The following is a 13,236-nucleotide window of genomic DNA, read 5'->3' on the forward strand; positions in this document are numbered from 1 at the left end:
TCATGAATGTTGTAAATATGAGAAATGCCTGTTTCAGTAAATGATTACGTTTAAATTTTCAGTCTTATATGTTAAACTTTTTTACATTCAGGGAAACTGAACCACTTCGGAATATGACAAGAGAGATTTTTTTTTTTTAATACATGTGCCTCACTGAGAAAATTAGATCATTAAATTATTAATTCCAGAGAATCCTTTTGCATTAAAATTATGCACTGTTCATTCCTAAATTTATCTGAAACAGTGAACCTTTGGGGAGATGTTTTTGGAACTGCCTGTCTGCAGAATGACCTCAAAAGAAGCTTGTTACTTAACTTGCCAGTGTATTTATTTACACACATCTTAAAGCACTGGTGTGGATGGAACAGTGGGTCAGGTCATACATGTGGTCATTTTGCTGTCCGCTGACTTCCATTCATCGGAACAGAAATAAGGGAAGGAGGAGACCTTCGCAGCCAAGATGTAAATAGCTTTGTCATAACCACAGAAGAGTTTGTAACTTTGCTTTTCAGAACTGTTGGAATGGCAATCCTCCCGCTGGTCAAATCACGACATAGTAATAAAATCGGCTGAGGTGGCTACTTCACTCCTGTGGTCATTGTTCAAGCTACTCTCTGTTTACTCAGCATAGAAGATCTAATATTGCCAAGCCATTCCCATGGTCGTTTTGCCTTTGTGGAGTTCTTGGATCTTTATTAGTTCTTGCAGACAGCAGTTATCATCACAAACTTTTCACAAGTTGGGGTAATAAATACTTGCTGAGGTTCAGTTTCTTGTGAATGCCACTCACTTTGTCCTTCTCACATCCCTGCTGTCAAGGTATTTTTGTCCTTGTTATTGTGTCTGTTTGCTGTTGCTGCCATGCAGAATTTGATGTCAATTTACCACTGACATGGAGTAGATTTGAGAATTAGCAAATACTAAGGTATTGTTTATGTTTGCTACTAAATTAGGGTGTAAAATAATTTGTGCATCTGAAGTGGTAAGAAAAGCAAGCACAGAGCTCCCAAGGAATTGCAAACCAGCACCCTTCTGCTTGGTTATTTCATAATTCCCTATATGCAAAAGGTGCAGTAAGTGCTTTAAAAATATGCTGGGGATTTTACATATACCAGAGTCAGTTCAAAGTTGTGGTTTCTATAGCAGCTATAGCTGTGCGACATCGCCTATATGTATTCAGGCACAAAGGCTAGCATCTCTGTAGTAAGACAGGCTGCATATACATGGGTGGCGGTAACTGCTGACTGTTCCACATTGTTGGATTTTGACATTCATTACTTCTGCGTCAAGTTTTCACAAATATAGCGGTAACACTCTTTATCTTTAAAATAAAAAATACTTTCATGCAAGGCAGCCAAAGCAGGGACACCTTCCATCATAGTTTGAAGGCAGACAGAAATGAGCGGTGATCTTCGGAACGGATTGTTTCAGAATGCAGTGCCTTCTCGGATGAGTTAATGGCCAAAAATCTTGTCAGGTCTCCTGTGGTGGTCTCCTCAGTCAAGTGATTTCCAGGCTGGTGAAGGGACTGGTGCTTCTTACAGTTTCTGATATCTTGTTTTATCTTGTCAACGTCCTGGGCTACTGGGAAAGTTAAGTCTCCAGCTGCCAGAACTGCAGTGAGTTTGCATGTGACAGAACAAAATAATGAAAAATTACAATATTCTACAGGCAGAGTGACCAGTCTTGCTATGGTCTGCCAGTTATTTTTGTTCTTAAATAGAAAGGTAGAGGACAGCAAAAGAAGAAATTCTTTCCAAGTAGTAAACTCCATTACATCTCTTGTCTTAGAAAAATAAAATACTGATTCTTCTGCAATTGTTCTTTAGCAGATGGGAAAGAATATTGCAATTATGTGAGAGATGGAGCAGTATTATTTTAAATAATTGGTGGAAGCTTCCTACGATTTGATTTAATTAAATTATGCATATTGACTGTGCTCTTTACTCATCAGACCACTTCCCTGTCCTCATTGGAGTTCTAGAAACTTTAATAAGTCTAAACCTCACATCTGCTTTCAGCCTTCCGTGTTTCTCTGTGGTAGTAAGGCATGTGTTGCTTGTGTTAGCACTAAGCTGCTATTGCTGATATTCCATTGATTAACCTCTGCTCTTGAAATGGATCTTTTCACAGAGGAGGATAACTGTCATGGGTATAGGACACTGTAAGATAACTTCCTCACTTAGGAGGAAGTGACTGTTTTTCTTACATATATAGTAAATATTTTTTGAAAGTGTTCTGTGGTATTTTAAATTTGGAATATATTACTATTTTAGTTTGTAAATGTATGCCTGAAGTTTCTGATGTATGTGTTTGAAGTTAGCTGCCTATGAGTGTTTGTGTGACTTCAAAAAAAATTAAAGATCCTTTAATTAGGATGCTAGGTAAGTTAATATTTGCTTTATAGAAACTCCTTCTGAGTAATGAGATCAATGAATACAACACATGCCAGTAAAAGGAAGTAGAGATTGTTATATGTTTTTAGTAGTAGTTTTTTCAGTGTACTGTAATCCAGTGGTTTTAGAATATTTATCCTGCCGTGATGCCATTCCAGTGGTCATGGCAATATTGCTGTTGGAGAGAGAGTCTTGCCTTAATTTGGCTAGTTTATTCTGCCAGAAAAGTCTGATTTCTGCAGAGAGTATTGGATAGATTGAAATTTAACTTTTTATTTTGCCTAAAAAAGCTTTCTTAAATTTGCCGTTAACACTATGCAGTGATGCTAGTGTTCATCAGAATCCATACTCAAGCTTTGTATTTGTCAAGCTCTATGTAATGCAACCCGTTTGTGATAAGCTTAGGAATAAAACTAATTAGCCAGTTTTTTCCACTTGTTCTTGGTCAGCTTAAAAGCAGGCGAGAAATGGTCGCTGGATTCCATAAGCACATTTTGTGATGGTTTTTGTCCCTACATCTTTTAAAGTATTTTCTTCCAATTCTCCTTAAAAGTATAACTCTTCAGCCTTTTTTTAGTCCTGCACGTATTCACATTCACCTAGATCACTAAATATATTCCTGTGTTTAAATGGTTACGAGCACCAGGGCTGCAGAAGGTGAACTGTACGAAGCGAGAGCCGTGGGTTCTTACGGGTGATGAGCCCAGGGCGCCTGTGGAGCTACAGAATAAAGTCAGTGCAAAGGGCTTTTGAAAAAGGGGGATGTTTAATTATGTACCCTTGAGTACATTAGAATATCAAGAATAACTTTATGTATTCTAAAATACAAATTTTAATTTGAGAAGAAAGATCAGTGTATTTTGTCTGATACATGGCTACCAAGTTTGGGCCTTCTCAGTGTAAATTTGGGTCGTCTTGGTTTAAATTCTCATCTGTTTATAAATTCTCACAGAAAATATTGGTGTTCTTGAAAAAGACACTTGAAAAATGAGTAATGTGTACTGATAAGTTGGCGTGGTTGTCCTTAGGGAAATCTTTTAAGTGTTTTGTTTAGTGGTGGTGGTTTGTTTTTTCTGAAGCACGCTAGTATACCATCTTTGTAGGGAAAGAAGTCCTTACAAAATCTGAACAATATCACAGTCTGAAAAATGTCTTCTCTCAGAAATTGAATACATCTTTGATGGGTAAGAGGGAATGGGCAGCTTTAAGTATTCTCATGTTGTTAAAATATTAACCATTATCACTTTAAATGTGACTCTGTTGTCTTTTTAAGATGGTCCAGCTGAAGCTTCCATTACGAATGGAGGCACTGCTGCTGTCACAGCGCTGAATGATGACCTGGATATCTTCGGTCCAATGATCTCTAATCCTTTACCCGCAGCTGCTGTACCTCCTGCTCAGGTAAAATTTATTTGGTTATAGGCATGCGTAAATATGTGCATACACGTGCATATTTTCCTTCAGGGAATTGTTGATTCACACAGAAGGGGTGCATACTTCTCAACACTCGTGACTGGAGACTCTTTAGCTGTAATGGTTGTATTTTTCTTATCTCTTCAAGCTTCCGTGCTGCTTGGATGTAGAATTAGGAAATAATGTGGTCTTCCCTTTTGATTCCCTCATATTATCCAGATAAGCTGGATTCTGTCTTACGCTGGTGATAGCATTCATGTTTTATTTTAATTTACATTCTTTTGTCTTGTTCATTTTTTAATAGGTATTGCTGAATATATTTTTACTTGATATTCTCAGGTTACTGGCCTTTAAGACATACTTTTTAAGGACCTCTTATTACTATATGATGCTGATCTTTAGGAAATGCTACAGCAGATGCTTCTTAGAGCTCCTAAAAATTTGGGGTCTCAGGCTTCATACTCAAAATCAGGAATGGATGTCAAGAAAAACTAGTATTGCTTCCCAGGCTAACCTGTCTTTTGTCTCATCTTGCAACTCATATATCTGTCTTTCCTCGAGGAAGGGAAACATAACCCCTGCACCTGGCCCACTCCCTGTCTTATAGCTATGATAGTTTGGAAGACACCCTATTGCCAAGCCTGTTGTAGCTGGGAAAGGCAGTTTTGGGACGCACAAAGAAAATGCTGAAAGCTGCAGCTCCTTCCAAGTAGCTTTCAGCCTCAAAGAACAAGGTGTTGGTGCTGAACATGGCTGGTAGACATCAGAATGCACCTCCTTACAGAACAGTTAGGGTTGGAAGGGACCTCTGGAGATCATCCAGTCCAACCCACCCGCTAAAGCAGGTTCACCCAGAGCGGATGGCACAGGAATGTGTCCCGGGGCTTTTGAATGTCTCCAGAGAAGGAGACTCCACAGCCTCTCTGGGCAGCCTGTTCCAGTGCTCTGGCACCCTCAAAGTGAAGAAGTTTCTCCTCATATTCAGACGGGACCTCCTGTGCTTCAGTCTGTGCCCGTTGCCCCTTACCCTATTGTTGGGAACCACTCAAAGGAGCCTGGTCCCATCCTCTTGACATCCACCCAAACTGGCTTCTGAGAAGGGAGGCTTTGGAGGAGCACTCAGCTAACCTCCCCATCTTTGAACGATTGTGGTGACTGGGAGAGGTGCCTGAGGACTAGAGGGAAGCAGATGTCACTCCTGTCTTCAGGTAGCACCAGAAGGAGGACCAAGGGAACTACAGGCCAGTCAGCCTCACCTCAATCCCTGGGGTGCCGTGTCCAGTTCTGGGCTCCCCAGTACAAGAGAGACAGGGACATACTAGAGAGAGTCCAGCAGACGGCCACTAAGATGATGAAGGGACTGGAGCATCTCTCCTGTGAGGACAAGCTGACAGAGCTGGGGCTGTTCAGGGAGATCTCATCGATGTATGTAAACACCTGAAGGGAGGGCGCCAAGATGACGGAGCCAGGCTCCTTCCAGCGGTGCCCACTGACAGGAACAGAGGCAATGGGCAAACGCCATCTGGACTGCTACAGCTGTCAGACCAACTTAAAATATTGAGACTGTCGTGATATTTATCTGCTGGTTTGTACTCTTTTAGGAATTAAAAGCCAAAATGAAAGAACTTATTTTTAGTCTCATTTGTTAATCTGAACTTCTTGTCAGCCACATGCTATTTGTGTAGTCAGATGGGAAGTGTAAAGTGATGGATTCAGCAACCATATTTATGGTCCTGACACTTCTGACCAATATTTCACAGTGAAAACTTCCTTTGGGTAGGTATTACCTTTCACAGGTAATCACATGAGCTATCAATGACGAAAATTATTTATGTTTAAACATGAAGCATATTGGAGATGGCTTCCAGTAGTTCAGAAAAATGCTGTTACACTGACATTATGAAACCACTCAGCAGTGTGTTCCCTGACCTCCTGATGGGCGTTTCATTTTGGTGTAGAACCACACAATAGTCTGGTTGAAAGGGACCTTTAAAGGTCATCTAGTCCACCCCCCAATGATTATAATGACTGAGAGCACCATGTGTAGCCTTTCTTAGAAGCAAACTATTTATATGTATGCCAGGCTTGTTTTTACAGAGGTCTTGGATAGTGTGAGAATGTTAGATATGTGAAAATCATGTCAATGTTTGGTTTGGGGTTGGTTTGTTTGGTTTTTACTTGAATGCCACCTGCTGTTTTCTTGCCATGTATTTTGCATTACCTTCCATTTATTTAGATGGTGAACACTTCAGGGAGTGCTTGTTCAGTGCTTCGACTCCTCTCAAATCTTCCAAAACCAAACTGAATGAAGAGACATTAAATGAACATTTAATCTCGTGACATAAACATAACAGATGATCAGTCCTCCAGGTCTTCTGCTCTTCTGTCGCGTAGGGGCTATTTTAGGCAGGTGTGTAGTGGGAGGACCATGTCAATATGGAATAATTCAATAATGAGACATCCTGGGTGTACATACAGTCAAATGAATACTGCTATTTAGGATGGGCTTTTGCCTGAATGTATTATTAAGTCCGACTCTGGTATTTTCAAAGACTGGTTATGCCACAGTGGCAAAGAATTGTCCCAGATGGAGAGGGCTTCCTACTACCCATTAAAAAAAACACTTTGATTTTGCTTTGAAGTCAGAAATTTTTGTCAGTAATAAGCAAGAGGCAGTAGCTTTTTTAAATACTTACAGAAGGAAATTGATAGTTTGCTTGTACATTGGTCAGAGAGAAGGTTTCACTGGAGTTGAACAATTCCTGGTTGTTTTCTGTCTGCTTTCCCTCTGCACCCTGCCCTTCCTTGCTTACTAAGGTCGAGTGACCTTGGCCCAAATTGGCTGTTGTATAAATGCAGGGTATTCACTTGCCACAGAGTTTCCGTTTCTTGTTCTCTTTCTCTTCCCTTTCTACAGCAGGTTTGGAGATTTTTCACCATCAACCATGTGAATCCGCACTCCTCCTGACGCTAATTTAGTTGGTACCAGAATTGTTTTGCAGGTTGTTTTCTTTTTTTTCCTCCAGTTTATAACACTGAGCTTTTTAGCATTTTGAGAGCTTTTCAGCACTTCGGGAGTCAGATGTGTTTTCTGAAGCCGCATATTGAATGTTCGTATTGTGGCGTTTGTACAAATCCATGTCTTGCGGCCCAGTCAGCAGCATGCCGGCTAAACCAGGACATGCTTGGAGGTTGTTTCTTTAAGCGAGAATATGTTGTGGTGGCTTCTTGTCCATCTGATAAACATGGGTACGCAGTGACAGTGAACAGAGGGACCTGGTTGCAGACCTGGTCCCTTCATGGTGGCAGCACAAGGAGGATTTTCCTTCAGGGTAGGAAAGAGTTGAAACTCACGTGTGCTGTGGGATCCGGCAGGTGGATGCTGAACAGTTGGGGATTGTTTAGCTGAACTAAAATAAGGCCGTATTTTAGGTATGCATTGCAATCCTGGCTCTTCTTCAATGCATATACCATCGATTTGCATTAAAAGTTCCCACTGGCAACAGGACAAGTTGTGTATTTTAAGAAATGCAACAAGATAGCAGTGAATTGCCTAGTTACTCAAGCAAACTCCCGTATGGAACTGTGTGTGTATGGGCAGCAAAATAACAGCACTGAAAGACACCTGGATGTCATTTGTTTACAAAACATTTTGGTGCAAGAGCAGTAAAAAAGCCTGGCAGCCTGCATGAATTTTAGTTTTTCAGTTGTAGTCTACAGTAAGTTTTAGATAATACTACTTCCTCAAGAAATGAAATACGCTCAAGAACTCTACACCAATGATAAACAATGTATTTTAGAAATTTTATTACTTTAAGTAGATCAACTGAAATTTTACTTTTGCCTTTTCTCCAAAAATACTGTTCCTCTTAGTTGTAATAGTAGATTCCAAAGCACCTAATCTTTTGTTTTAGCTCTTCTCTAATCTATTCTGCCTATGAGAGGATTAATGAGATGTAAATTGTAATCTCCTTATTGATTTCCTAATTATTTTTCATAATCTAACTACAGCTTATGATTTATGCTTCTCACTGATGAAAAATGTAGGAGGAACAGGAATGAATAATCTGTATGTGTTTGCCCTGCAGCTGGTCAGTAACTTAGTTTTTCTTGTTTTGTAACCTCCGTCTGCTCTGGTCCTCTTTCCATATCATATGCACTGCTTTTTTGTCTTGGGTTATACCACATCTTTTTAGATCCTCATTTGCTTAAAGTTAATTTCTGTAAATGAATTGGGTTTTATTTGGTTCAGGAGGGAGGATGTGCAGTAAATATTTAACCTAACCTCTTCTGCCATTTTCATTCAGTAGTCTGTCTTGACCTTTATTTCCCAGAGTGCTTCCACTAAACCAACAGCTGCCACTTTGTCTGGGGCATCCGGGGATCTTGATCTGTTCACTGAGCAAACAACAAAATCCGAAGAGTCGACAAAGAAACAACTCTCCAAAGACTCCATCTTATCACTGTACGGCACAGGAACCATGCAGCAGCAAAGTGCTCCAGGTAAATAATTTTGTAAAGGTTTCTGTGCAATCCTATCGTAAGCTTTACCTAGAACAGTAATCTCCTGCCCATATAAAACTAAGGTTGGGTAACCCCGCTACCTGTATTCAAACGAAGATTTTTATTTTTACCGTTTATAAAAATGAGAAAATTACTGAAACATAATACAGAGGCTAAAGAAAAAAATAGTATGTGATTTTAATTTCTTTATAGCTGTTCGAATTATCAAGTATACAATTTACTGAAAGATTCGTGAATTCATCTTTTGCCATCTAATTCATCATTTCTGTTTTGAGTCTCTGCTGTGCAAACAGCAGGCTGCCAGGATCGCTACAGAGCTGTCACATCTTGATAATTTAGCTATGTTTGTATGAAAACAAAGACCTCCAATAAAGTGATTAAGAGATTCTGGTTCACCACAGGCATTTGCAAACCTGGCAGTTAACCCCTGCTGGTGAGTCCCTTCCTTTTCATAGAATCATAGAATCATTTCAGTTGGAAGAGACCCTTAAGATCATTGAGTCCAACCATAACTCTGGCACTAAACCATGTCCCTAAGAGCCTCATCTGCACGTCTTTTAAACACCTCCAGGGATGGTGACTCCACCACTTCCCTGGGCAGCCAATGCCTCACAACCCTTTCTGGGAAGAAATGTTTCCTAATATCCAATCTGATAGGTTTTAAGCAACTTCTTCCTTTTACCAGAAACTGAATTAGCAGCACTGATGTCCAACTGGACAAAGTTACCCTTTAAAATTATTTATTCCATTTCTAACTTATGGGGATGGGGGAGAAAATCACAGAACACTTTTTCTGAAGTCTCCCCTTGTCTGGTACAGGTATGTTCATGGGGTCATCTTCTATGCCATTTACCACACAACCATCAACTCATTTTCAAGGCTTTCCAGCCATGGGAGTTCCTGTGCCTGCAGCAACTGGGATGATGGGAAACATGATGGGACAATCGGTGCCAGTCATGGGACAGAGCACAGGCGTGATGGTGGGAATGGGAATGCCCAATGGATTTACTGGTACGACACAAACTGGTGTGATGGGACTTCCTCAAAATGTTGTTGGACCTCAAGGTGGAATGGTGGGACAGATGGTCACGCCACAAAATAAGTTTGGATTGCAACAAAACCAACAAGCTCAATGGAACCTCTCTCAGGTAAAGACTCGCTGTCACCAGACCCGAGCACTTTAGAAAAGATGCTGCTTTTCAGCTGCAAAATGTTGGGCTGTGGGAGGGAAGTTGCACTGTAGCCAAGTTTCAGACTGCTGGACTGTGAGCTGCTCAGAGGCACGTGGAAAAAAGCAGTGACTAATTAAATTCATGATAACTAATATAGAAGCAGAGAATAAATTTTGCCAAGGTAGACCAAACTCAGTTCTCTGCTTCTGTAGCTGCTCTCATCCCAGCATCTGAAATACGAAGGTAAAAAGCTGAGTTAGCTCTACTTACAAAACACTGAAATGTAAACACAGCCTGATAACTAAAAGGAGAATTTAATTGTTTGAGGGTAGCCATTAACAATTAATACTTCAATTTACAGACCTCAAGATAAATTTCAGTGGAATGTGCAGTGCTTTGCACTCTAACATTCTTCTGTAGATAATTCGCTGAGGCTAATTCATTATTTATCTGTAGCATTTCCATGCTATTTTTAAAAAAATATGTTTAAAAGGTTCTCTAAAAGTGCTAGTGCACACTTACTGCTGTATTTATACATTATCCAATGAAACACCTTGAAATTAGACATTTGAGAGGGTATCTGGTGGGGCGGATCAAACCTAAACGATTCCCTTGGTGTTCAGTATGGATGATAGCAACTATTTTTTTCATAATTTTTTTTAATTATAAGAACAATATGATCATTACATGCTGCTTACTGTAGTAATTCAGGAAGTGAACCTTAGTGACTTATTTAGATTTGATTATATTAATTTTTACTGTTCTACTCAGTCCTGCGGTGTGAACATTTATGAAAGTAAGCAGCATTTCTTAAATGGATAAAATAACCCCTATTTGAAAATACTGGCTGTCATGCTGCTTTGAAAGTAGTTTTCAAAAGGTGAGAATTTCAAAATGTCAAACCAAAAAAAAAATCTGTGCATTTACTGCCAGCAGTCTTTTTCTAGGTATCTAACTTGAAAAAGACCCGTATCAGCTTTGAAATTAAAATCATGCTTCTTATCGCATAAATATGAAAAGTTGGCTCCTAGGACAAGCTCTTAACATGTGGCACATCAGATCTTATCAGTACGTGACATTCCTTCCACGTCACGGTCTGCCGGGGGCCTTGATTAATCTCTGGCTCCAGCTGCAGGGGGGAGAGCTTGCTCTCCTCACCAGAACAGCACGCTTTGTGTAGGCTGCTGCTTGAGAATTCCACTCCAAAAGAGATTTACAACTAGGTAAAGCATGTTTTAGTCAGCTTTTTTGAATTCCCATGTTCGGTGATGGATTTTTCTTGCATATGCACACATGAAAGCACACAGTGCTGAATTTTACCCTGAAATATTAGTTTGCAATTTATGTAACAATTTTTTTCACCGATTTTTCAGTTTCTTTTGCAACCCAGTATTGTTCGCTCATGTTTACGTGAACTCTGATTTTTACCTAATGCTGTCTCTAACTGGAATCTAATGTTGCTTATCCAACATCCCTCTTCATCAGTTCCAATTATTAATTGCTGCAAATGCTCTTTTGCCAGAGGACTCATGAGAGGGGACATCTTTACTCTGTCTATACAGCTAGGGTTTTGGCTTGTCAGTGAGTATTGGTTTTTTTTAAGAAGGTGAGGGAGAGTAACGTGAAGAATATTTCTACATTGAGCGCTGAAAATTACAGTGATTAGGTAATATTTGTAGAGAGTAGAAATATTTTGGCACCATCCCTGAAGTGAATGTGCTTAATTTTGAGCTCTTTCCTACCTTTAATATTGTCTTTAATTTCATGTGAATGATTTCACTTGTTTTTAAGAAATTATGTATGGGATCTTGAGTAGATTCTTTAGCAAAGAATGGTTAGATTTAGGTAATACTCAAGTTTATAAATCTGCCTCATTCTTTGTTGATTGCCACCTAAATGGGCAATTGCTACCAAAGCTCGTGTATTCAAGACTTTGAGGTCTTCAAAGAAACATTGCTGGAACAAAAACCATCTGGAGTTGCCAATGTAGACAAGGCTGTGTTACTTGCTTTGGTGTTTCTTTATCGCAGTTGCCGCGGTTTTGTTGGTGAGCTTTGAAACCCCGAAAGCAAGCTCTTATCAGCTGAGACACATTGGACTCCCTCGTCACATGCTCTGTGAATTCACTCGTGGAGGGCTTAGACAGACTTCGTGTGCACAGCCCTACAGCTGATGTGTAACCGCATAAGTGGGAGCAATTGCTCCCAGAAAAGCTGCTCTCTTGAAAAATGCTTAGAAGCTTATAATGAGTCAATATTTTTATTTAATGAGAAATATTAATTGGAGGGATACATCCTTTAACTGGGTTGCTGCTTTGGGAAGCCTGACTGCTTTTTGGCTAGCGGTGCTAACTGGGCTCGTGTGTACCCTTCGCAGATGAACCAGCAAATGGCCGGGATGAACCTCAGCAGCTCCAGCACGGCGATGGGCTTTGGGCAGCCCCCCAGCACGGCGGCGGGCTGGACGGGCAGCTCCTCTGGTCAGACGCTCAGCACACAGCTGTGGAAATGAAAGCTGCAATAGGACCCTTGCCCAGAACAGCCACCCAACATTCCTTGTGCAAATGCATTTACTTTCGCTGTTCCTTCCATGTACATATTCTTTTTCTTCTTCCCCAGCTGTTCAGATTAAGAATATAACTGACCGACCGTGTTGTGGTCTATATTGATTTAAATTTGATGTAGTGAAAAGCAGATCCAGAATACATTTATACATCGTTGGCAGCGTTTTCATACAATGCATATGATTTCATAGACCATATATTTAAGAAGCTGCTTAACCACGTACTGATTTTTTCCCTCAAAATTCTAGATCAAATGTTTTCATATAAGGGATGTAGCTATCATGTTAGTAATATCCAAAAATATGAACCCTGATCCCCACAAATTACCCAGTAATCCTGTAGAAGGTACTGTATGAACAAATGTTTAATCATATATAAATAGAATGTAAATGTATCACTGTTTTCTAGTGTATCAAACAAATTTTGTTTCATCATACATTTCACTGTGATGTTATTATGGTGTGCATAACCGGGAATATGGTTTTCGAAAGAACGATAAACCTGGATGTTGCTGTAGTTCTACAAATCAGTAGTTTATTCTTTTAAAAATGAGCATTTGATCCATTTGAGTTTCCTGTGATAAAGTATCCAATGTGGCTCACGAGGCACGTACACAGTATTAATGCTGAAAACTAGTGGCACAATATGTATACCAGGTAACTCGGTGCGAACAGATATATTTTTCCTTGCAGAGATATCCAGGTTTATGACAGTGATTGTGTTTACATTTTATGGTGCCTCGTAATGATGAAATGTTATTTCCCTATATTAAAAGGATAAATCCATGAATGATTGTGGGTTTTTATTTCATTATTGTATGACCTATTTGACCACTATTTCTTCAAGAAGTCTATTTTTAATGAAGGAAAACACGTTCAGTTTGGAGGGTCCATTTATGCAAATATTTAGATCAACTGTTCCTGATTTTAAATCAGTTTATAATTACACCATTAAGCTGGATAAATACAAAAAGTATATACATAAATGATGATTTTTGAAGATACTCCATTGCAGCCGTGTTTCTCTTGATTGTTTTTACTATGTGGAAACAGCCTTAAAACAAAGGTAAGTGTCAGTTTATTAAAATGGGAGGTCAGAAATGCATGCAAACAAGTTAGAACAAAGCACACCCACTTGATTTGCTTATTAGAGTGTCCGACAACTTTCT

The 13,236-nt window shown here is 39.6% G+C and overlaps 1 protein-coding gene across 2 annotated transcripts in view; it reads left to right on the plus strand.

The window, feature by feature from the left end:
• SMAP1 (small ArfGAP 1) overlaps positions 1 to 12,816 on the plus strand; it is a 95,581-nt gene extending 82,765 nt beyond the window's left edge. For both annotated transcript variants that reach the window (XM_065631465.1, XM_065631466.1), the window contains 4 exons: positions 3,670 to 3,797; positions 8,144 to 8,312; positions 9,153 to 9,481; positions 11,882 to 12,816. In XM_065631465.1, the coding sequence (XP_065487537.1) occupies positions 3,670 to 3,797; positions 8,144 to 8,312; positions 9,153 to 9,481; positions 11,882 to 12,016 (761 nt within the window). In that variant the 3' untranslated portion in view covers positions 12,017 to 12,816. The remainder of the gene's footprint in view (positions 1 to 3,669; positions 3,798 to 8,143; positions 8,313 to 9,152; positions 9,482 to 11,881) is intronic.
• The last annotated feature ends 420 nt before the right edge of the window (positions 12,817 to 13,236 follow it).

This window comes from Caloenas nicobarica, chromosome 3 (genome assembly GCF_036013445.1).
Source record: "Caloenas nicobarica isolate bCalNic1 chromosome 3, bCalNic1.hap1, whole genome shotgun sequence".
Lineage (NCBI taxonomy): Eukaryota > Metazoa > Chordata > Aves > Columbiformes > Columbidae > Caloenas > Caloenas nicobarica.